Raw genomic sequence first — 26,453 nt, 5'->3', positions numbered from 1 at the left:
TCGAAACTGTTAGACATAGCAAAGTCGGTAAGTGCTTATATATGTACGTATACAAATATTAACTAACATAAATTAAAATGCATTTTAAGAAAACTCCAATTTTAGTTTGCTTGTTTGTTTTATATTTAATGATTTAGATAAAATTATAAGTAAAATTATCAATAAAACTTCTTTGTTTAGCTTAACTTTTATTTTATTTTAACCAACAAGCGCTTTCGCCTAAGAAGGTATCTTCAGGACTGGTAAATTGTTTTCAACATTTAGAACTTTTAAAATATTTGTTACAAGGTTTGACAAAGAACAGACAACATAAATATAATTAAAACTGGTTTGCAAAAACAGTTCATTTTTCAGAAAATTTGTGACTGAAATTGGGATTAAGTCCTAGTAATTTTTATAATTCTAATTATTTAAAAGGTAAGGAAAGAACATATGGAAGAATGCAGTAAAGTAACAGAGTGGGAAATACACCTTTTAGCAGATTAACTAAGCACAATTATTTTTTCCTGTTTTATATTTTATTGCTTGAATTTACTCACATGTGCTCTTTATGTTTTAAATCAACAAAATCACCGAACCTTTCACTTATGTTAATATGAGATTTGGTTAGAATTCGCTTTTACATATACCTTTTTCAACATCAAACAACTTTTTCAATCATAGTATAAATCATACAACCTTTGAACAAAACTTCTATTGATCTAATAAGTACTTTTTTCTCTTGCATTATATTACATTTTGATATTGTTCTTTCAATGAGGAAGTTCAGTGGTTTTTAATTTTTTTATATTTGTTATTTAATACCAAGCCAAATGTTTTTTTGAAATTTTAAATATCGTATTATTAGCGCTACGATTTTTTAAAGGTTGGTATTTATGAAATTACTCCGCGTGTGACGTCTCAAGTTCTCTTCCCTAGGTCAATTCTGCCGATTGGTCCGTTGACGGTAAGTAAACCGAAAATCTTACACAACTTATCATTGGTTGATTCATATGAACTAGTGACGTTCAAAGTAATTAGTTTTTAGAAACTTTGGGGTACAAGTAACTGTGCTGTGCTCTAATTTTTACGTATTTTATGTCAATTATGTCGGGAATCGAACCCGAGACTTTTTGCATGGTAGGCAAACGCGCTGATCACTACGTCACGACTATCACGAGTAACAGACATATACTATCAATTATCGATAATGTAAACTTTGATTGCTTTTAATATAACTGTTTTAGATGTTATTCTTTGGATAACTTTATGTGTGTTTTTAATTTTATTTTTAAATGACTTTTAGTATTACTTTTTTTCCCATTCTACTCTTTACTGTAACTTCGTAACCCGACAGGGTTATGAATGACGAATTGCATGACAATGCATTGATTTCGATTATAATCGTCTACGAAATTGCATTTTGACGGCATTATTTTACTTTCATCCTTCCTCTGCCAGTTCCATGTTTCACTTCCACACATAAGCCTTGTGTTGGGACTAAAACTCCATTGAGCAGTGGCAGTCTAGCTTCGTTTACATATTTTTATTAGCAAATACTGTGGTTTGTGTGCCCTTCATTTTGTTTCCCGCATTTACTCTCAATGCAATCAGTAACCCCACTTCCCCTTTCATATTGTATCATATAGGCGGCCTCCGTGGTGTAGTGGTCAAGAAGCTTGACTCACAGACGGAAGGTTCCGGGTTCGATTCCCGGTGAGAACACAAAAATTAAATGTGATTTTTCTCAAGCCTGGGTGTTCTGTGATGTAATTCACCACTGTAATTGGGCCTCCTGGCCTGTTGTGGTGCAAAAAATAAAAATAAAAATAAAAATAAAAATAAAAAAAAAATATATACATAATGGAATAATTGATTGTTACCTTGAGTTCTCGTATGAGGTTCCTCAGACCAGAATACTTCTTTAGTAAGCGGTACAGATCGTTTGTCATCTGAGTGTTTTCAGTTTCGATTTGGACTGTAGTCATATCTGCAAATTTAATTGAACATTTCATTTTTTGGTTTCAATAATTACACTGGATTTCACACGCTGCAAAAAATATATAAAGTAACAAGTATGGTTATATTTCAAATATGTTTATTGATTCAGTTCATAGATTACATATAGTACAAGCACTAGGAAATTAAAGAAATACAATATCGTTGGTTACACGGGTTGACAAGCACTGACTTTAGATATTGAGAGGCGGCGAAATTATTGTTTCAAGACAGGGGGTGATTTCGTGTCCGGGTGTCCGAATCACCTAGTGCTTCGGACAGCCAAATTATATATTCCTAGTAACTTATGTCTCGCACCGTATTCAGAAGTTAATGAAAGTGTCTAACAGCCAGCCTTCATACAGGGATCTGAGTGATCAGATTATACGTCTGGCCAAAGTACCCGGTTGAACCAAATTAGGTTAGCGACTAGATGGCAGAGACCGATCAATATAACATGATCTTACGGGGTGACAGCCAAGGCGTTCGTTAGTACCAGAAAGTTCCAAACAAGGAAAACATACTTATTAAGCTAGGTGAGCCCTGAGTAGGTGTCTTTACCAGAGAGAACAAAGAAGATAAGTAAGCAAAATGGTAGCAGACGACCCAGATTACTATGACCTTTGGAGTTAGGAATTAATTACATTTAATTATTTAATTACATTTTTTATTTTTGCACCACAACAGGCCAGGAGGCCTAATTACAGTGGTGAATTACATCACAGAGCACCCAGGCTTGAGAAAAACCACATTTAAATTTTTTGTGTTCTCACCGGGAATCAAACCCGGAACCTTCCGTGCGTGAGTCAAGCGTCTTGACCACTACACCACTAATACTGCTGATAAGTCTCTAAAGTTAAGTTATTCTTTATTATACGCAAAAAATATTATCTTCATTTACACAAAAATTGAAAGATGTTGTTTTTTTGTGCATAAAAAAAGTTTGTTTTTGAATGTTTACAATCAGCATTTGTTTTTTGTGGATCTCAATCAGATTCTTTCCTTAAATTCCTTATAATTTCTACCCATTTATTTCTTTTTACTGGATTTTTGGTAATACTAAAATAATATTAAATTTAATAAATTTTAAAATACCGTATTCCTACATAAGTACAACCCTCTGTTGGTGAGGAGACCGGAGTTCGACGTTTGCAAAAAATGCAGTTTTTGGAAAAATATGTATTTTATGTTTTGGAATTTAATCATAAACAAGTACCTAGGTACCTACTTAAATTCAATATTTGAATATTAACAATCTTTAGTTTTGGAATTTACTCACAAACAAGTACCTAAGTACCTACTTATCAATGAAAAGTCTTTTTCCAAGGTAATAATAGGCAAGCTAACGTTCGGGCAGGACAACGTTTATCGGGTCAGCTAGTATTATTATAAAATACATTATTTACTGCCTTAGAACGAGGAAGCTATCCCTAGTTAGGCAGTTTAGATGAACCACCAGCAAAAATAATAAAAATATATGTATACTTTTACTTCTCAATTAATTTGTTGTATTAATAATTCATTGTAAATTGCTGTAATGAATATGTAAAAATTGAATAAAATAAATTTAAAAAAACAATTACACGGTACATATGGGACGTATCCCTCCTCGGCACGGAATTTCAAAGTCAGCAATACTTACATCGTAACCAAATAACGTATACTTTTATAAAGATTAGTACCAGTGAGGCGTTCTATCCTCTCCCTGCGGTCGGCCGCCTCCTCAGCCAGTTTAGTGGAGGTCTTGACCCCTTCCCCCGACTTTTGCGACTTCTCCATGATGGCGCAAGCGCGCAAGACGAAAGCTGGTACCGTCTCCTGCTTCTCTTGCTTGGGGATGTCCACCAGGGTCCAGTATTGCGTCTCCAGGCGAATCACATCCTGGAAAAGCAACAGAGACGCCTAAATTAATTTGAGCGTTTATTTTATCAGTATTTTTGCACCACAACTGGCTAAAAGGGGGGTTTAACTCAATGAAGAAGTTCAGTGCTACGGGGAATTGGATATAAATAATGTTTTCTTACATATAGTAAAAATTAGACCATTTAATCGTACAAAGTTTTGAGTTTGTCCAAATTTTTGTAGACAAGGACTCGATTCAACTCCCTGGGGAGCTGTTTATTAACATATTACAACATAGATAAAGAACATTTTAGAGAAGGTAATATAGAAGTTTAGGCATCTACAGGGCTTATGATCTGTCCATTGGCTGGTTTTAGTGGCCACTTTACACACTGCGTCTTAAGCCTTAAGACTTCTACATTACCTTCTCTAAAATTTTCTTCATCTCTGTTGTAATATGCTAATTTAATCGTACGGTGAATTTTTTCGAAGTTTTGTTTCTTACACCAAAATATTTAACAACAACAACAAATCATCACGCCGTTTCCCCGTAAGGGTAGAAGAGAGGATAGAACGCCACATAATTTTATCTTTGCATACAGATCTCGCTTCCTCTACATTCAAACATCTTATCATGCACGCGCGCAAATTATTCCGACATTTTACATGTCCATCTTCAAGTATTTGTTGGATTTGGTCTTGCCGTGTCTTTCTCGGTCTTCCTCTATTTCTGCATCCATCAACATGAGCATTGTAAATATTTATGGCCGTTCTTTCGCTGTCCATTCGCTGTACATGTCCAAACCAGCGCAGAGCTCCTTTCTTAATTTTGTCGATAATGCCCATCTCAGCTTTACATAATGTACGGATCTCGATATTTGTGCATCTATCGTACATGGTTTTACCACACATTCAACCGAGAGATTGCATTACAACATTTAGCCTACTTTCATCCCTGTTTTCCCAAGTCCATACTTTGCACCCATACATCAGAGTCGGGACCAGGACTCCATTGTGAATTGCTTATTTTGCCTCTTGCGACATGCATTTATTTGCCAAGTACTACTAAAATATTTCTTTTGTGTATGTACGCATGTGTGTATGTATTTGTATGTATGTATGTGTTTGTATAGATGAAAGTATGTACGGGTTGTTTAACTAAAGCGCTTTCGCAAAACTTACACAAACGCATTTTAAATCTACAGATGTTGATTTTAAAAAAGGTTACATTAAATTTTAACCAAATTAATGTGCTATCTTTATTGTTAATCAATAAGTTTAGTGTGTGTACATATTTTCTCCAGTATAATTTGTACTGTGCATTTTTTAATGACACTGTATTAATTATTATTATAATGAATTTAAAATATTGAATAAAAACATGCTTGTTTAAAAACAAATAAATATATTACAGTTTCTTGAGTGATTGTATTTTTCGCTCTAATCCAAAAGAGATTTTTAAAAACATTTAATATTAATAATTTAAGATTTTGAAATCAATACTCTGTACATTAAAAATATTTTGGTGTAGGTTTTCCGAAAGATCGACCTATACATGATTTGATTAAATGAAATTATATATTTATAAACCAGTGTTCTTAATCCATAGTTTAATACATATACCTGTACATAGAATACATATTATTATAATTTTACTATTAAGAATCGTAGCAAAATTCAAATGAACGCAGAAGCATCCTCTGTATATTTTATTACCATATCATTAGCAACTAACAAAGCAATAGTAGTGCGTGTCACGCTTATAAGCGCGTCTGAGCGTGAGAGAGACAGATTTTTTTTGTCATACTATGAGCGTACTATGCGATGTCATACTATAAGCTTATTCACAGATACTAAACAAGGCGTTTGTGTAAGTATTGAGAACGCACCAGCTTTAAAAAATCCACCAGTATATGTAAATTCGTACATTTATAAAATCGTACTGTAACATAAAACCGATTAAATCAGTAAATATACGCAAAGGCTATGCCTATGTGGGTTGAAAAAAAGAAAATATTCAAAATGTGTTTTTTCAATTATTTTTTTTAAATGTTCCTGCGTGGAGATTAATAAGTTTTTGTAATTAAAAACTATAATAGCATTTTACATTACTAAACAGAAAGAGAATTCAAACTGTGTTAACTCCAATAAAGTCGTCTTATCCACAAAGGAAATAATGTAACCGCTCGTTAGGTGCGATAAAATTTATCTTAGGTTTGGGAAATTCAAGGCGCCGATTTTGCGCCGATATTGCCTGGGAATCGTTAAAATACACAGAAAATGGCGTTAGCCACAAAACCATTACGCAATTTAAATGCGCCTCTTTATTCCTGAAATTGTTTGGGTTATTACTGTTAAATTTATGTGACATGAACACGATAGTGGCTCATTTTGCGTACCTACTCCCTTCCTACATTTCATGAACAAAATGGGATTTTTAAGTGTCATTAAAGATTTTTCCGTTACAATAATTTTAGTATTTCCAAATGATTTACAGCCAGGACAGGCAGTAATTTAAACAGTTTCTGCTACTAAATGTTATGAAATATTTGTATATAACCACCGAGTTTTCTAAGTCTACCGGTTTCGAGACGTACCCGTATCTTCGTCAGGACACCAATTAAACTAACTCGAGACAGGATCTGAACTTTTTTGGTGTAAGTCTTTCTAGATTTAGACAATCACTAAAATAGACCAGATCTTGTCTTAAAGTAGTCATTGATTTTGTTATTTTTTTATTTTAAATTTTAAAATATGGCACACATAAACATGTTCTTATGTGTGCTCTAATAATATCAATGTACATATATTTCATTTACAAGTTATTTAAGACAATTTCTTAACCTTCTGCTTGAATTATTTTTTTTTTTCAGTAATGTTTTTTCCTATTATATTATATTATTTAACAGCCTTATATAAAATTGAGTTTTGTGATTTTGCCTTTTTTCTAAATGGAAGTACGATTTTTTCCCTTTCTCTTGTATTGTGATATTGTTCATGTTGGCTTCGATCAATATTTTTCCAAAATTCTGTTTTTTTTTTAAAAAATAAATATATATATAATAAACAAACATCATCGTATTGTAAAATATTATTTACTTATATGTTAGTACTTTTCATTAATTTAACATAAAATTTACACTTGTGTCACTGTTTCTTTTCAAAATGATTCTTAAAGCTTTGTTTTGTTTTACGATTAGTTCGTTTAATTTAATTATCATATTTTTTTTGTCCTAGGTGTAATTGTCTTTATTAGTATTTTATTCAATTGTGCCTGTATGCATTATAAAGATTAGTGTTTGCCATTTTTGAATGGACTAAATCCGTTCATAAAATAAATATGTACATGAATATATATATATATATATTTGTGCATCAACTATGATGAAGGTGTATGGTGGGTTTTGCATGTAAGTTGGTTAATTGGTGTCCTGGCAAAGAAACGGATACGTCTCGAAACCGGTAGACATAGAAAAGTCAGTAAGTGGTTATATACACATGTTAAATAACATTTACCAAAATGTTTGAGGACAAATTTAATACTTTAAATATTAATAGTATTTTATAATATTTGCGTTCTTATGATTTACCCAAATATTTAATTTTGAGGGCCATTTTGAACGAGTTGTAAATAACTCACTATTAGAAAATGGGAATCAAGTTGGGGTAGAGTGGGATTCGAACCACAGACATTTGATACTTGAGTCTGAAACACTAGCCACAGGCCCACAACCCGATTAATATTTTTGCTACTGTCCGCATTGCCATATAATAAATAGACATTTTACTTCCTAACTAACGCATCTCAGTTTTAGCAAATTTAATATTGCGATGCCCTCGACAATGAGGATGTTCAGTGCTACGGGAAATCAGATATAAAATATGTTTTTTCACACGCGATACAAATTATATAACATTTAATTGAACAGCGAAGTTTCTGTTTTCTAAAACCTTATTTATATTAATTTATTAATTATTTTTTTCCATTATAAACAAAGATTAATAATAAAATAATGTGACCTCACTGGGGTTACCCGAGCCGAGGATACTTAACAATATACTTTTTTTTTTAAATTTTACATGTGAAAATAAACAAAGAAGACTTAATATACAGAGATACTTAACAAAATGTTCAGAAAGTTTATATATTTATAATGTATGTACACCCGTATAATTTATTTTATAAAACGTACAACAAAATAACCAAAAAATAACATAAATTATACATTTGTGGAGCAGTTTATTCAATATTCGTTTGGGCGAATGAGACAATCCATTTTACTTCTACCCAGCTCCACTATCCATGGTTTTATAGCCTATTTGAACATTTTCTCATTTCTAATTGTTTAAATAGACAGTAGAAGTAGATTATAGATTTTAATTGCATAATACTCAAAATCTTTGTCCGAAGGTGATATTAGAATGTATTTGTTTAGGTTGTCTTTGTGTTGAGGATCTAGTGATTGTATTATTTATATGTGTTGTATTGTTGGGGTTATGTTTTTCATTTAAGTTAGAATAGTTTTAAATTCTGTAATATCTTTATAGATTTTTTTTTCTGTGGAAGTAAATGAAATCAAGTATAAATATATTATTATAAGCAAGTAGGTATGTTTAGTGGCCACTGTTTGTTTGTCTCAATTAAAATTTATTCCCAAATAGGTGAATAATAAATTTTATAGGATTGATAAAACATGTACATAGTTGTAACAATAAATTACCATTATTCGCCAGCTCCTGCTTTTATTTTACAAAATAGATGAAATTTTCTTGCCTATTATTATTCTTTGTGGCCAGATTTGGAAATATCGAGAATCACGTTTGCGCTATTATTTATATTTCTCACATTCTGCGTGCAAGGCTTCCTTTTAATTGACAATATGAGTTATGCCGATTCGGCGAATAATTTATACAAGTAGCAACATATTTATTATTATTTTATATTAATAATAAATTGTTTGTAACACATTGAATGCTGTGAAGGGTGACCGGTCTAGAAATGTTATATTTTGTTATATTATCTTGTATGCATTGTTGTTTATATATGTAGTTCCAGTTGTCTGTCATTATTCCTTTAAACATAGATAAAAAAGTAAATAAAAATACTTTATAGAGCTTGTTTTTATAAACCAAATCATCGTTTTGAGCATGAAAAACAGTTTTAAAAAATTACCTTATCTTAACCCTTTACCGCATACCAAGCCATATATGGTTTGTAATGTTATAATTTTTTTTACAACGCAATAAATTATAAAATTAAAAAAAAACTCTTATCAGTAAAAGTGATTCTTTGTAAAATGGAACATGTTTTTTTGTTCATGGCAAGTCTAATGAAACAATAATAATTGAACAGTATGTGCGACTCACCCGGCTTGACGAATTCTACAAAAATAGTGCTACATTGAAATACTCATGTGTCTGTGTCATATAATTGCTTATGGATTTGGGACTTATTGTCTGAAATAATGTACAGTAAACTTATGTATGTAAATAAATAAATAAATTTATCAAAGAAAAATAAATAGTTAAAGGTAAGTGACAACTATAAAAAAATGAAAGCAATTTCGCCAATGGTATAAATATATTTTTTCACATGATTGATTTGTGCACAGTAAATGTAAATAGTAAACTATGGCGCCGTAGTAATAAACATAAAAATACGGCTCTGAATAATTTTAAACTTGTAATTTCAGAGCGTTTGCGAATGTCGGGAAAAATTGCATCCAAAAAACGTGGTCGTCCGTCTATTGTTTTGGAATATGGAGCGTCACCATCAAGCCGAATCAATAGTCCACCAGATTGAGATGACACTCCATCCAGCTTGGCTGATTCACCAATACCTACCAAAAAATCAAGAAAAACTCCAGCGAGACACCAGGAGCTGCCTTTGAAATCTGTGCGCCCTGGTAGTGTGGAAAAATCGACAACTATGCCAGAATTGCTCAACCGGCCGTTCCCTTACCGAAGTGAGAAATGTCACGTTAACTTGTTTTTCAATGACAAAGAAATTGCTTTAAAGATTTTCATACATCATGATTGATTTGTCGCCGAATCAATATAATTTTAGGTTATTTTATCTATTTACATGAATGCGTACGAAGCCATATATGGTTATACAGGGTGTTCTTTAAACCCTGTCACATCCGAAACCACGATGATCAGTATGGGCAAGAAGACATATTAGCATATTTAGAAAAAAGAATTTTTTTATAAATAAAATATTAAACAAAACAAATGGTTGCTTACTTCTGCAAATGAGAAGCGAGGGGAGCGCGTTGACATATCAGACTTCCCCTCCCCCCCTCCTTGTTTTTCCCTTGCAGAATTCAGAAACCATTTGATTTTTCTGATATTATATATTTTTTAAATTTTATTCATTCTAAAAATTTCTTTTCATGTGCCAATATGTCTTCTTGCTCATACTGATCATCGTGGTTTCAGATGTGACAAGGTTTAATGAACACCTTGTATATACATTGACTCAAAGCCATTTAAGGTTTTTTTTCATTTTAATAATAATTCTTTTTTTTCATGTTGTATCATTCAGTTATGTTGGATTTAAACACGTTTACAAAATAAAATAAAAATATTTGTACATATGTCCTTAATAATTCATCCATTAGTGGGTTAACACATATTTGTTTTTTAGAGCTTGCAATTTCCTCTGCATCGAATCATGAAAACATTATAATGTCTGCCGAAAGTATGTTACATATTTACAATTTACAGTTAAATGACATAGTAACAACAAATTCAAAAAAGACAATGGATAACAATATGTAGACTATACACAAACATAACAAAATAATGCATAAACATGAATAATAGAAAAAAGTTGTTTTTAATAATATACACGTTACACGATTTTAACAAAAATTAAAATAAATACTATCTGAAAAAATCACCAAAGACCTGACAGTGCCTGTTTAACATAAAAAAAGGATTTTCATTGTAAATTACATAAATATGAAACTCATTGCTTTTTATTATGATTGAAGAGTAGTTATCCGTTAAAAACGTTTTTTATTTTTTTTATTGGAGTAAGTTAACATTAAGCTGAAGTGTTAACGACTCATATTATGTGTTAACATTTATTTATTTATACTTTTACATTGTTTGTATTATTTTTTTTTATACAGAATAATGTTCCCTCACTGGGGTGTCCCCCAGGGGTGAACCGTCCATGTAATAGATTATTCGCAGCTTACCATTATATTTCACTACCAATAATAATGTTTTAGAGTAGTTTTAATTATAGGAGAATAAATAAAATAATCTTTATTTATTATAAATTAACGTCACTGTTTATATCTTCCTCAAAAAATAAATATAGGCTGCTAAATGCGCACCCAGCGCATTGCCCGGTTCCGATTATTGCAGCTTATTTTTCAATACAAAATGTATACTGTATTTTAACATTAAAAAACCCAGTGCGTATATTTTCCTTGATAAGTTCACTTGCAGATAACAGATATTATTTAAAGCTTCTCTATTTGGAGAGTAGCATTTCGAGCGTTATTTCCTAAAGACCATTTTCGTTTGATAGTATTCTGTTGACATATGACGCCAGTTTTTTTAGTCCGCGTGTTTTAGCTAGTAGCGCTTCGCTCGGTGTCGTCAATTTCTTGCATTATTCATTCTCAGTTTAGAAGGACACGAAGCTGGCGGCTCGGCGCGGCGCGGCGGTCACAACGGTCACGTGACATTTTTGTTCCAATATTATTGCGAATATTTCTAATGAATGTTATTGTTATGTTATGTAATGTTATATGTAAAGTTAAAATGATGTATTTTGGCATAAATAAATTAATTTTAATCTAATCTTACTGTTTTTTTTAATTTTTCAGAAAAAAAATATGTATCGTAAAAGAAAAGAAACATTTTTTGTGTACATAATGGGAGTGACGTCTTACAATAAAATGTTTACTTTATTTTATATTAGTACCAAAATATTTGCAGTATAAAATGTAAATTATAAAAAAATATACAGTGTTTTCAATCAGTGCTAAACAAAAAAGAATGATGAATATACTTATTTTATTATCCTTATTTTTTTAACATATTTTATTTTTTTAAACTTTTGCATAAATGTACTGTCTTAAAATAATGGAGAATGTACCTACATATTTCGCAAAGTTATTTATTGTTGTTTGTTTGTTGGGTTATTGGTTAAAATTATTTTAATTAAAAATAAGTAGGTATTGCGTCTTCTGTTGCCAGCAGGTGAAACTGGAGCTGGAGAGACGAAGTTGTTTTTACACAAAACCATAGAAAAGGAATCCGTGTACCTGTATATACTTTTTTTTCATACGCCTCCACTCATTTGCGAGATTACTTATATGTATGTTAGGTACAAATTATGAAAAAATTAAAGCTTACCTATAAAAAAAGTGACCGTTTGCACTGGTGTCCCGTGCCGAGGGAAACATTTTGCAAAATGTGAAACATGCCTAAAATTAGCTATTTAACAAATTTAATATAATAATAACAATAAAAAAACCTAATTAATCCAATTAACCCAATTTTCATTAATATAATAAACAGAAAAAAACTAAAATAATCATATGAAAACATGTGTTTTAAATAATATTCTTTCTTTGTAAGGCAGTGTAAAGTTTGAAGCCATGGAAATACTTTTCGCCTTTAAAAACAAATCAATTTGCTTCGTTAGTCTGATAAAACATGACTTATCTATAAAAAAAATCCTAGGGTTTCGATTATGATGGGAAGATAAATACGTCATACCTTCACCTTGACGGTTAAGTTAAAGATAAATTCTCTCTAGCGATTGCGAAGATACACTACCGACCCTCCACCTTCAAGTTTTGGGTGGGTACATCGATATGAAACAAGGGGAAGCGCACGTCACGGTACACATATCTACGCACTTAAATGACATTGCTTCAATATGACGTCGTAGTTTAAGATAAAATTCTCCCGACCGATTACTAAGATACGCTACCGATCCCCCCACCATCAAGTTTTGATGTAAGTACATTGGTTTTTATCGACGGGTCTAGAACCCCTCGATACGCTTATTTACGCATTAAAAGTAACAAAAATTTTGTTCCACTGAGCAATTTTTCCTTTAATTACGATTTACTTAAATTTTTAATCGTTTTGAAGTTGGCACTTTTTTACCTTAAAAGCCCATTAAAAATATGAGAGAGAAATAAGTAAATTTTGAAGTTGAATTAAATCCTGACATAACTGTCAGTTTCCGAAACGAGTGGTTAGATGCAAAAAATAATGTCGCTAGATTCTACCCTATTAACATATAAGAGTATATAGGCGTAAGAGAGTTGCCTTTTACGGAAATTTCGGAGTGTACGTATCGAGAAGTTAAAGGAGCGTAATTGCTCGGTAGATAAAGACAGACGATCGTTAAGCATACCGTCACGGTAAATGTCAAAAGTCATATAAAAATCATGTTCAAGCGAGCATTTTTTTTCTTGAATTGAGACTCATTGGAGTTTATAATCGCTTTGAAGTAAGTATTTTTTTATTACAGAAGCCTATTTAAAATATAAATGAGAACTACTTTAAATGTTAATGACGTAAGGAACGCGGACTAACTTGTTGCGGTCATTAATTGGTTTGTTTCGATCGTATGATGTCGATATGACAAGTAGGTAGAACATACCGAGGTAGATACAGATAGTACAGAAGTAAAGTATACCGTCTTAATATATACTGATGAAAATAGCGTTCATAATTGAGCCCCAGGAGCGCATGATTTACCCTGGGTTACTAGGTTCTATTATACGTTACCTTGATCATGAGTTTGAGAAGATTGTATCGCTGGAAGATGTTCCTCTGCGCCTTGCTATCCCCGTAGCGTGCCATCAGGTTCACGAGAGCCTTTTTGGCAGTGTCGTAGGAATCATCAAGCCTTATACGCACTGCGCGGAGGCGCTCGTTCGTCTCGATTACCTCTTCTTTTGTCTGCCCGCCTGGTAGGAATAATATTATTTTTAGTAAAATAAATAAAAACAACTTTAATAAAATAAATAAAGCAACTTTGTTTTTAACCACTAATTTGGTGGTTAAAAACAAAATTGTTTTATTTATTTTATTATAATGAAAAGCCACAAAGTTAGTGCTTCAAATATAAACTTTGTATAAAAAACAACTTTGTTTTCCCATTTTTTCTTTTTTCTACATACCGGTTTTAAAGCTATACACGCTTCTTTATCAAGGTATACTTAACTTGATAAAAAATGGTATACTTAACTTGATAAAGAAGCTTGTATAGCTTTGAAACCGGTCACTAGAAAAAATAAAAAATAAATGATGAAACACAAAGTTGTTTTTAGGTTTTTTATCATTTATTTATTTAATTTATTTATTATACGGCACAAGTGCGTTTTACAATATAACATTATAATGAGTTCAGTTATACAAAAAAAAAAACAAAACGAAAACATTGATTTATAAAAAGAAAAAGAAAAATAACAAGAAAAAAAAAACATACATGTATATCAGCATAAAAGAGATGTAAAAAAGTCGGTATAATATTATTATGAATTTGAAATGAGTTAACAGCAGATCATTAGCATAAGTAGCTTTTGCCAATTAATAGATAATCGTAACTATAGAACATCATAAAATATTTATAAAGAGATGATTTGAATTCACAGACTCGAGTTAAAAATGTCGATATGAGAGGTACATTTATTTCCTAGTTTGTGTATATGCGGAATAGGTGAGTATATTCATTATAATGAATAACCATAAAGTTAGTGCCTTAATAATAAAATTGACATTATTTTCAATTAAAACTGAAATGAATACTTTTTATGCGAAAATCCTTTCCATGTCGCAGAGGGCTTGACTGAAATATTAATTAGATTGGAGAAATGATTATAAATATAATTATGTTTTTCCTATAACTTGCAAAATATTAATTACTTAATACTTATTAATTAAAAATATATTTTGCTGTTTAAGCTGAGGAACTCAGATTTGTTAGCATTTCGTAATTTTCATTCAAAAAGGTCCATAGTAAAATAAAATATGAAAAATGACATACTGTACATTATGGTTACGAGGGTTCTAGCAGACTTATACACCCTGGGCTGGTATTCTGTACGCAAAAGCGCGTGTATAAAACGCATTTTTAACGCGTATTTACGTACTAAATACACGCCAACAGAACGATCTCTTCGCGCAGAATTATATTCAAAATACCACCCCAGCTTCATCAAAATTAATTCTCATATTCTAACACAGTTATTTATTTGTTTATATTGTCCCAAACATTGAAATATGTTGATTGATCATATGAACGTAAATACAATTTGCCTTGTTTTCTAAGTATGCTTTGTAAACAATTCAATATCAACCTGTTGCTCTATTTTTGGCATATTCCCAAAATCAACAGAACAAAAACATAAATTATGTTAATACGGTGAGTGACTTAACGTCCATTTACTCGCGCGGAGGCGATTTTCTTTCTCGCTAACCGCTTGCGCCTCTTCAGTGTGAGCGCCTGGTAAAACGACATCTATTTATAAGAATTTATGGCAATTGAGAACCTGTTGGATTGTAGTTTGCGAACAAACTGCCTGGCAAATTGCCAGCCAAAGCCGTTTGAATAAGAAAAATAGAAAATAGACGGTGCCATCATCCTGTACCTACCCTTTTTGGCAAAGTGTAGAGAATTTCGCGAATTGTACGAATTTCGTAAACTGCGAATGTGCCTTAAAGGTTACCGAGAAAAGCAAAACCAATTTATTTTTACACAGGTTGTTTTGAATGAAAGGTTTGTATTATTAAAAGAGGTGATTTTTAAAGCCAGGTTAAACTTTACCCGGTTTTCCAATTGCAGTGTTCAATGCAACGTTGGATACGACCAGAAAAGCTTGGTATCACAAGTTTGCGGGCCAGAAAGAGCATTGTCTTACTTATGACGGCCTTTAAACTTCTGAACGGGTTAATTTATAATCAAAACATTTTGGAGCGCATAAAATGATATGTTCTGAGCAACTACTTAAGAGATAAGCAACACAGACCACTAGTTCTTCTCGAATGCAAGACAAATTTACCGTTGATTATGGCTGTGGGAGGATGTTGGTTTTACACACACATTTTTTTTTGCACCACAACAGGCCAGGAGGCCCAATTTCAGTGGTGAATTACATCACAGAACACCCAGGCTTGAGAAAAATCACATTGAATTTTTTGTGTTCTCCCCGGGAATCGAACCCGGAACCTTTCGTGTGTGAGTCAAGCATCTTGACCACTACACCACGGAGGCCGTCTGTTGAACAGGCTACCAAGAGAGGTGGATCTTTTCTATGATGGCGTTAACAGTTTTAGATTCACCCTCTCTAACTGTGTATCATAATATGTATTAGTAATATTTTGCCTTTGTTTATAAATAAAAAATATTTTTTTGTTTTAAGAATAATAAATAAATAATGAAATAATATTAATTTTGAATCCTCGCCAAAAATTGGACAATACCTTATTGTTATAAACGCAATTCCTCGACATAAAAACTATTTTTTAAAGTTGATCTGCATAAAACCCAATATTGCATTATTTTTACACAGCCATTGATAACATTAAACAAAAACTGGAAACGTCATAAAAATAATTTAAAGATAAAACGAAAACCGAAAAATAAATTTTCCCAGAAATGAAAACATTTGTTTTACCAATAGTCAAATCTCCAATTTGTGTTATTTGTCTAACATAGCAAAAAACCGGACTAAACTGTAGTTTTCATACCAGAAACATTTTGTCAATGACCTCAGGCAGTATTTTATTGTGATAAGAGAAAGCAATGTTATATTTTACATAGTTAATATCCCAATAGAAAATGTCGGAAAAGTTGTAAGATACGAGTAGCATAATATAAAATTCACTCTCTGGTATAATATGTACCTACTTTATGGACGCGAAATATAAAAGATACATTATTTCTAATAAAGAAGATAAAGTGGGTTGTAAAAAGTTTAATAAAATTGTAAGTGGCAATAAAAGTGTGGATCCATGAAAATTTTGATGATCATTAGTAATCGTTTTATGATACTTTATGCTTTGTTGTTAATAATTGTTCTAATTTAATGGTTATTTGTTTATTGATTAAAATAAAACTATGAAGGATTGAAATAATATGAATGCATTCAAGAAGAAGTGCCACGCTAACTCTAATAATGAAGACAATATTTATTAGCAGGAAGACCGAACGGCATCTAATCTTTCCTACGCTCATAAGGTAAACTTATATCAATAGAGTCGCCATACGGAGAAAACCCGTTCTATGATTATTGACCACGAAGTTAGCTACATACTACAGCACTACAACGGGCCGTAGGTACTTAGGAAACCGTCCAATACACGTTTGTTTTTAAACTAAAAACCAAACTAAAACCAAACTAAACATTTGGAACGCTTTTGTTCTACGCAATAGAGCTTAAAAGCTTCTCTAGAAAATTGTTACTCTGAGCTCATATCTGTTTATGTGTTAGCTGTAGGAAAGGTTTAGTGGCGAGATTTACATGCTAGAAAATTCAGTCTAAAATTAAAAAATATTTTTTGTTCCCGGCCACTAATCGAGTGGAGATTAGTCAGCCTCGTGGTTGCTTAGAACTTTGCCTACAATGCATGAGGCTCCGGATTCGACTACCAGTAAGGTCGACAAAAAATATGTAGATGAAACAGTGATTTTCACCGTAATATATACATGCTTTTTTAAACCACATTAGGCCGGAAGGCCCAATCACTGTGGTAAATTACAGCATGGAACACCCAGGCTTGAAAACTACTATTTGTTTGTGTTTTCACCGGGAATTGAAACCAGAATTTTCCGTGAATAGGTCAAGGGCCTTAACCACTACACCACGGAGGCCGCCGTCATACTAAGAATCTTGTTGATTGAGGCACCACAATCTCTTGCATATTTACTATTTTGGCGTGATTCCTACATAATTTAAATAAAAAATTAAAATACAGTTTTCTTTCATTGATTCTTCTGTAAAAAAAGTTATTTTATGTGGTTGGAAATTTTTTCACATATTATAAATTTGGATTTTTGGTTTAAAAGAAGATTACTAAAAATTATTAAAGTTGGAATGACTTTAAAATGAAATCACTTACATCTGTCGTCAGATCAAGACTGTTCCTTTCCCATTTCCATAATATTCTCCAAAGGAAAATATTAACCGGAAACAAAAAGTACTTTTTAATAAGTTTGCAAGTGGAATCCAATTAATGTCTCAAAGGCGGATGTATGCAATAATAAGGAAAATAAGGAATTCCACAAAAACACATTAAAAAAATCTAATTTACACTACGCTGTCATATCGATCCGGTTTAGGACAAAGGTTTTTCTTATTACATAGTTTTTTTTTGTATTAAACTGCTTCCTTGTTTTAAGACAGTAAAGATATTTTTATTTTAAATAAATAAAATATAAAAGTTAATTCATTCATCAAATCATTCTAACTCCACACATAATGGTGCATAAGGCACTGCATTGGTACACCAATCGCAGCGTATCTTGATCATTTTTGTTAGATGAAGGAAAAATGATCAGTCTTACGCTTCAGGTGCCAATAATCTGCAATGATCTAGTGTTAAAACACTTTTTCAAATAAATATTTCTCATCAACTATGTCGAGAATCGAACGAGACCTCTTGCATGGCAGGCAAATGCTGACCACTACACCACGAAGCCGACAAATACTAGTTTTTTATTATTTTTTGAGCACACATAAGAATGTGCTTATATGTGCTCCACTAATTATTTTTATTTATTTTTTCTTTAACAATTTATCTATTACTTTTTTACTCACCGGGGTGTCCCGTTCAGAGGGAGACATTTTATGTCATTTTGAAACATACCTTATTAAACATAATTATATCATAATCATAAATACATATAAAACATAAAACTTACAAACAAAAACACTATAGTGGAGATAGGACTTATGTCTCAAAAAATGTGTAATAAACAACTTAAAAGTAAATAAATACACATAATTTATATACATACATATTTATTTATCTTTTCATTCATTTTTTTTTCCATTATAAACTATTATTGATAATAAAAATAATGTTACCTCACTGGGGTTACCCGTGCCGAGGACACTATATATATATATATATAAATATATTTATGAAATTTATAATTTATTAGGGGTAAACATACGTTATCGTCCTCGTGTTGTATTGGTCAGCGCGTTTGCCTACAATGCAAGAGGTCTCTGGTTCGATTCCCGAAATGGTTGACATGAAATTTTTATTTTAAAGGGTGTTTTCACACAATAATATTTTATAGTCCCTGGACTGATACCTAAAGCGTAAGACTGATCATCTTACCTTCATGTAACAAAAAATGATCTAGATACGCTGTGATTGGTGTACCAATGCAGTGCCCTTTGCACCATTAGGTGCGGAAAAGAAATGATGATGATGATGAACATACGTTGTGTCCGTTTTTGTCCAAATTGAAAAATGATTACCCAAAGTAAAACAAAATGATAAAAGATTATACGTCATTCGAAAGAAAGTTTTCTGCTCTGTGGGATATTGTGTTTGCTCTTACGTTAAATGTATTATTTTGTTTCATTGCAAGCCTTCAAAATGGAATGTTAAGAATATGAAAAGAAGCATTTTCGATACCTCCTGCTGTTCGCGTTCAATTGAGGGAATAAAGCTGCCAAAGCTTCTCGCGATACTTACCCAGTGTACGGTGAAGATTCTATGAATAGGGAAATATCACATTCTACGACTACCGATAAAAACATATGGAATGGATTTTGAATATTTTTTTAAAATCAATATGGTTATTCTGAAGAAATGTTTTCATGCATTATTGTAAAAAAGAAATTTAATAAAAATACGTTGCAAGAAAAACGCGACGTGTTTGACCTTGGTTGTTGAGACGTCAAGCTTCGTGATAATATTCTAAACAAATTTCAATGGTCAGGAACAAATGAAGTAAATGTTATGTATGCCGATGACATTGCACTATTCTATAAAAATCAAACAGACGTATTAACAAACAATGACATAAACGAGGACCTGACTATGTTGAATAAATGTACAAACACAAACTTACTTACACTTCATGAAAAAAATGTAATATTATCAATTTCTAATCTAGAAAAAAAAGTTATAATAAATTATGAACGACTAACTGGAATCGAACAAGTTAAATACTTAGGGCTAACAATAGATAGACAATTGACATGGAAAATTGATATCAGCAATTTAATTAGCAAAGTGGCGACATTATCGAATCTTTTTGTAAAAATCTAAAATTTTGTTCCGAAAACAAAAAATAAAATAATGTATGAAGCCTATGTAAAAACTAAAATATGTTTTATGATAACTACTATGGGGAACATGATAACAAAATGACATAAACAGACTACAAAGACAGCAAAATAAAATATTAAAGTTAGTATATGAAAATACGGTATATAGAAAACCAACACATACGAATCGGTACTTACACGCTGATTCACATCATCATCCAGCCCAAAAACAAGGATTAATAAATACACTTCTAACAAGAGCGACTCGAATATGCGAAGATTCCAAAAAGGGCGAAGAGTTCAACAAAATTTCACATGCATTGGAGCATAATGGATATAAGAAGGAACAAATTGACAACATTATTAAATCGCAAGGGACAAAGAAGAACAAGGAAGAAGATATTACTAGAGGGACTGCATACCTACCATATGTACAGAATGTAACTGACAGGATAGCCAAAGTGATGAAGAAACAAAATATTGCAACAACGTTTGGGACTGTGGGAAAAATAAAAGACCATTTAGTAAACCCAAAAGATAAAAATCCTCTAGAAACTGAAGCCGTGTACAAACTAAGTTGCCAAGGATGTGATAAAGTGTATAGTGGACAAACAGGACGCACAGCAAAGAAGAGAATTGACGAACACAAAAGAGCGTGTAAACTTGGGCATCCAGACAAATCCGCAATAGCGGAACACTTTATAGACACAGGACATTTTTTCGCCTTTGAACCAAAAATTCTACATAAACCTAGTAATTATAGTGCACGAATAATAAAAGAGGCAATTGAAATACACAGACATCCAGATAATATAAACAATGACGACGGGCTTAAATTAAATTCAACATGGTTCCCAGCACTACACATGACAAAAACGAATAGATATGTGCCTACTGCCGGCTGCGACACAGTACAAATTACTAGTACATAAACATAATTATTATTTCCTACAAAACTAGAAATGTGCCTACTGCTGACTGTGACACGGTACAAATTACTAGTACATAAACACATACATTTCTTTATAAAACACACAGTTTTCCCTGAAGATGGCTCCCGCAATGGTAGCCGAAACGTCGGATCGAATCCAACATACACGGTATCACCCAAAAAAGATACATAATATTTATACATAATATTAGTATATGACCTTTCCTATTTAACAATAACAAAACTTTTTAAACAAACTAAGCAATTAAAAATAACTGAACTCTTTTAACTAGAATCATTAAAATTTATCCATAAATTGGCCACTGATGTATTTGTAGACGAAGAACTTAAACTTGAAAAAAAATGTAGTCAACATCGACACAATACAAGAATATCAGAAAATTATCATATACAACCTTCTAAAACGAAACAAGGACAGTCGAGACTAATAAACCAGGGACTAAAATTCTACAATAAAATACCAGACCAAACGAAACGTGGCCTCCGTGGTGTAGTGGTCAAGACGCTTGACTCACACATGAAGGGTTCTGGGTTCGATTCCCGATGAGAACACAAAAAATAAAAATGTGATTTTTCTCAAGCCTGTGTGTTCTGTGATGTAATTCAGCACTGTAATTGGTCAAGACGCTTGACTCACACATGAAGGGTTCCGGGTTCGATTCCCGGTGAGAACACAAAAAATAAAAATGTGATTTTTCTCAAGCCTGTGTGTTCTGTGATGTAATTCACAAATGTACTTAGGCCTCCGGCCTGTTGTGGCGCAAAAAAAAAAGAAACAAAACACTCCGATATTTTTTTTCCGAAAGATGTAAAAAATATTATTATTAATTTTTTTTTTGCACCACAACAGGCCAGGAGGCCTAATTACAGTGGTAATCAATAACGGAGTATGATTAGATATTATTTCTTTAAAATGAATGTAATAATCCAACCCGTATGGGTTTAAAAATAAATTTTCAAATAAAAAAGAAAAATCAAAGCAATAAAAAAAATAAAACTTACTTGAGGTTCCTTCATCCTTAACGTCTTGAACGATTCGACGGACACTTTGTGTAAATTTCCCTACTAAGTTGGTGCTAGCTGTAACAAAAGAAATATAATAATAATTAATAAAGGCAAAACATGGCTGAAGCAATGGTACTCGTAATTCCGGGCCAGGATTAAAGTTAACACAGTTATATTCAATTGTCTAAAAAGTAAAATCGAATCAATTTGTATATTAGAATTAATATTTTAAGTATCTTCGTCGTAACATTTAATTTAACCTTCTCTAAAATATTCTCCATCTCTGTTGCAATGTTTTAATCTTAATAATTCCCTATGGGGTGAAATCATGTATTTTGTCTACAAAAGTTTGGACAAACTTTTATTTATTTATTCATGTAAAATTACAAAATTAAATATTTATGAACTTATTATGGCTTTTTAGGCTATGCCCGTGTCAAGCCACAATAAATAACAATAAAAATACATAGTAAAATTAATTAGATCAAATTATAATGACATAGAATCACAATCTAGAAAAAAAGGTAAATGTATTAAATAATCAAATTCCAAAGAATACAATGCAAAAAAGATAATCAGAAATAATTTTTAAAATATAAATTATACAAATTAAGAATCAGACATAATCAAATATACAAAATAGTGGTATCATTAAAATCAACAAAATAATAGTAAAATATAGTAGTATTAAAAAAAATAACACAAAATATGCATAATTGAAAAATTGAAATATTAAAAAGCATAATTGAAATGATAATTGAGTTATGTTTCTAAAAATTCACTCTATTTTAGTAAGACATATAAGGAATAGGAGCAATAAATCATACGCCAAATAATAGTACGTACTAAATTAAATTATACAAAAATACATAATAAGAAAAACATAAAAATTATCAATATATATAAAAGCAAATAAAAGTAAAAGCGTATGGAAGGAAAGCAGATTTGTAAGTTTTTGCTAATTTCATACTTTAAAAAAATTGACAACATCGTTCTTATCGATGCGTAGCAACCAATTGCAAACATTTTCCTTAAATACATTGGCACTTGTAGAGTTTTTTATGGCTGCCGGAAGTTGATTAAAAAATTTCGGAGCCAGGAAGGTAAAGTTTCTTTGAGCTAGCTTCAAGTGAGTGGTTGGGCCAAGGTAATTAATCCTTCCCGCTGATCGGGTCTGTATATTTTGCTGTGTCCTGACTTTATCTACAGATTTCCAGAACTTCACAAGTGCCTCCTTGACAAATAGCTGTCGCACATCTAGAACTTTACAATTATCAAACAATTCTTTTGAAGGATAGCGAAAAGGTACTTTTTTCATTGTTCTAAGCACGAGTTTTTGTACTTTAAAAACTGGATCCAATACGCTAGCTGCGCTACCCCCCCATCCAATAATTCCATAAGTCACCGTAGATTGGAAAAAGAGAAGTAAACACTTTTAAGTAATGACCAATCGATTATGTCGCGAAGTGATTTAAAAATAAAATTCATTTTTCTTAGTTTAGGTGTAATATACTTTACGTGGAAACTCCAGCTTAGGCATTTATCAATATAAACACCTAAATATTTGATATTATCACACTTTTCAAGATTAATGCAAAGACTGGGAATAGAGGGTTTGGGACACGTATGAATCAGTACATTGTCGATTCGAATTGGACGTAGACAGAAATTAATGTGTTAACTAGACATATTGTTAAGTAAACATTTATGATAAGCAACGTTCGCGCTTTCTGGCTCAAAATGACTATTATTATTTATAACGGTTTTCAGAAACATCAAAATAAACATTTGTTTTCGCTTGGAAACAAAATATTATCTCTGTATCTCAATTTCGAGGATAATATTATTATGTATGTAGTATAATGCCTACGATTTGGAGCGACCTACATTTCAAAAGCCAGGGGATGAAAGGCTGTTTACATATTCAGAACACATAGATATATTCGCAGAGCTCCAATATTATAATTGTTTAGATAAAGCTACTGTACTAATACTACGAATTGACGAGAAATTTTGATATTTTCCATATTAGAATTTTAGTATTGCGAGAAGTATAATTATATAAAATCATAATTTACACCCACTGCTTTTATTTGTTCTGTAATATAATTTGAGCAGTCTCTCACCAGTTTGGCGATGTCGGTTTACGTCGAAGTCCGAAGTTTTCTGAATTATTTTTTTATTTAAAACTTCAAGTACAAGAACATATGCACTTCAAACAGCAATATCTTCTAGCCAACCAAAAAAAATCCCCTCTAAATAAAAATTGGTCGAAATTGTACATTTAGCCTAAAAAAAGTACACGTAATTATTTTCAAACTACACCTGTTTTTAGAAGACTTCTTTTTTAGTAGCTTGAACACATGTCATAAATTTATTATGAAAAAATACTGGATAGATTAATTTATTAATATAAAGGAAAGCGGGATCAGGTTCTGAGTTTGGAAAGAGTTGGATAGAAAAAAAATAAAATAGGGGAGGTTACAGTTTTATGGATAAATAATTTTGTTTTAGGCATTTTTGGAAAGTGGCCAAAAAATGCATTTTTAATATAAATAATTAGCTCATTCCAAAGTCTGGCGCCTTGAAGAGAAAAATGATGGCTGAATTATAATTATGAAATTATTTTTGTAACTTTGTTTGTATAATTTCTATTCTATTTTTTTTAAAGTGTAAATAACGATATTTTTTGGCATAGTGAATCTCTGTAGTGTAACTGTATAATGTATTATAATTTACAATTTTTTTCATATGTGTAAATTATTATGTCTTACTGATCACTGATCTTATTACTGCCTAAAAAGCCACAATAAGTTTGTAAATATGTAAACTGTTAATCAATTTGAAATAACATACTTATGCATAAGGGCGGGCATATTGCCTTAAGGCAATTTCTTTCCACCTTCCCAAACCATTCAATTGGAGAAAATCAGTGGTATATGAACATATTATTGGGATATTCTAATATTTTTTATTTTAAAATAAAATATTGAAAAACATGTTTATTTTTTAAGAAATTAAAATTGACCTAACATCTACACTATAGTATGAAGAGGAGGGGCTAGAAAGGGAAAACAAGAAGGAGGAGAAAGGAAAAACTCAAATATTCAGGAATTGACATTTCATCCATAATTCGAATGTAAATAAAGAAGGGGCGTCTCTGACATTAGTAGATAGATTATCAAATACTCGACAAGCTACTACTGTGAAACAGAAGGCAAAAAAAAATAGAGCGGTGAATGAGTATTTAAAGTGCTCTCTCGTTAATAGAACGAAGAGTTAGCCCATGCTGTGATAGAGGTTGGAAGAGCTCTCTCAGATAAACAGGTGAAGTGGGATTATTGAAAAAAATTTAAAGAAGTTATAGAATGTGAATGTTTCTTTTATGCCTGATTCTGAGCCAGTGTAGTTGCGTGCGATATTCGGTAATGTGGTCGAATTAGCAAAGATTAAAGATTAAACGTAAACAAACATTCTGTGATCGTTTTTACTTATCAAGCAATTCAGAATTACTGGATTAATTAAGGAGTTGAAGAAATAAGGTCAGGACTAATGTTTGCTTGGCGAGAAATTCTGCAATCTTTTGTGTGAGTGCAAACTGCCATAAAGTTTACGACTTACTTCGTTGATCTGATCGTGCTTCCCTAAATGCTTATGTATGGTAAAGTTTTTGACTGAAGTCATGAATGAAATTTCCATGCCATCTATTTTGAAAAGAAGAAGTGTGGGAAAATCCACCTTTGAATACATTTATATACATATGCGTTACATACATATACGTCGTAAAGACAAAATTGTGACAGGACCATGAGCAAACAAAAGAGGTGATGGAAGGCCACAAAAACGATGGGTTGACGACATTGATAGCCGGTAGAACATGGATGAAAAATGCATGGAATAGAATGGATTGGAAACGTTTGGAAGAAGCCTTTGTCAAGCAGTGGATAGAACAAGGCTGAAGAAGAAGAAACGTCGTTCGTCGTATTAATTTATAAACCACACAATACATTCAGTACATTCAGCAACTTTACAAATAATCAACTCCAGCATAGAATTTCGTTTAAAAATTAAACAAGCTGATGAAAAATTATTGCATCACCTAGATATTATAATATTTTCAAAATATTAACATCAAAGTACTTTTAAATGAGCAAAGCGTGTGATCTTAGAATTTATGTGATACTTTTTCTATAAAGCCGTAAATTTATATGCTAGTTGGTGCAAAACTAATGTGTAATTAAAATTTATTTGACAAGATGTATGTATGGAAGTGTGAGAATAGGTATATATCTTCCTAAACGAGGATGATTAATGTTGATTGAAGTTGATTAACAACGGTTGTTCCAACATTTAGATCTGAATTAGAATCTGGACACCAATTATTTATCTGAAAATAGAGAACG

The 26,453-nt window shown here is 31.7% G+C and overlaps 1 protein-coding gene across 1 annotated transcript in view; it reads right to left on the bottom strand.

Moving 5' to 3' along the window:
• LOC148274815 (uncharacterized) overlaps positions 1-26,453 on the bottom strand; it is a 170,748-nt gene that overhangs the window by 1,381 nt on the left and 142,914 nt on the right. Inside the window, exons 2-5 of the mRNA XM_088236569.1 lie at positions 22,048-22,125; positions 13,591-13,772; positions 3,660-3,858; positions 1,863-1,969 (exon numbers count right to left, since the gene is read on the bottom strand). Of these exons, the coding sequence (XP_088092695.1) occupies positions 1,863-1,969; positions 3,660-3,858; positions 13,591-13,665 (381 nt within the window). The 5' untranslated portion in view covers positions 13,666-13,772; positions 22,048-22,125. The remainder of the gene's footprint in view (positions 1-1,862; positions 1,970-3,659; positions 3,859-13,590; positions 13,773-22,047; positions 22,126-26,453) is intronic.

The sequence above is a fragment of the Micrasema longulum genome, unplaced genomic scaffold, assembly GCF_059751315.1.
Source record: "Micrasema longulum isolate JH-2025_06_02 unplaced genomic scaffold, ASM5975131v1 h1tg001571l, whole genome shotgun sequence".
Taxonomy (NCBI): domain Eukaryota; kingdom Metazoa; phylum Arthropoda; class Insecta; order Trichoptera; family Brachycentridae; genus Micrasema; species Micrasema longulum.
The sequence above is the reverse complement of the archived record's forward strand: the minus strand, read 5'-3'. Positions and strand labels throughout refer to the sequence as shown.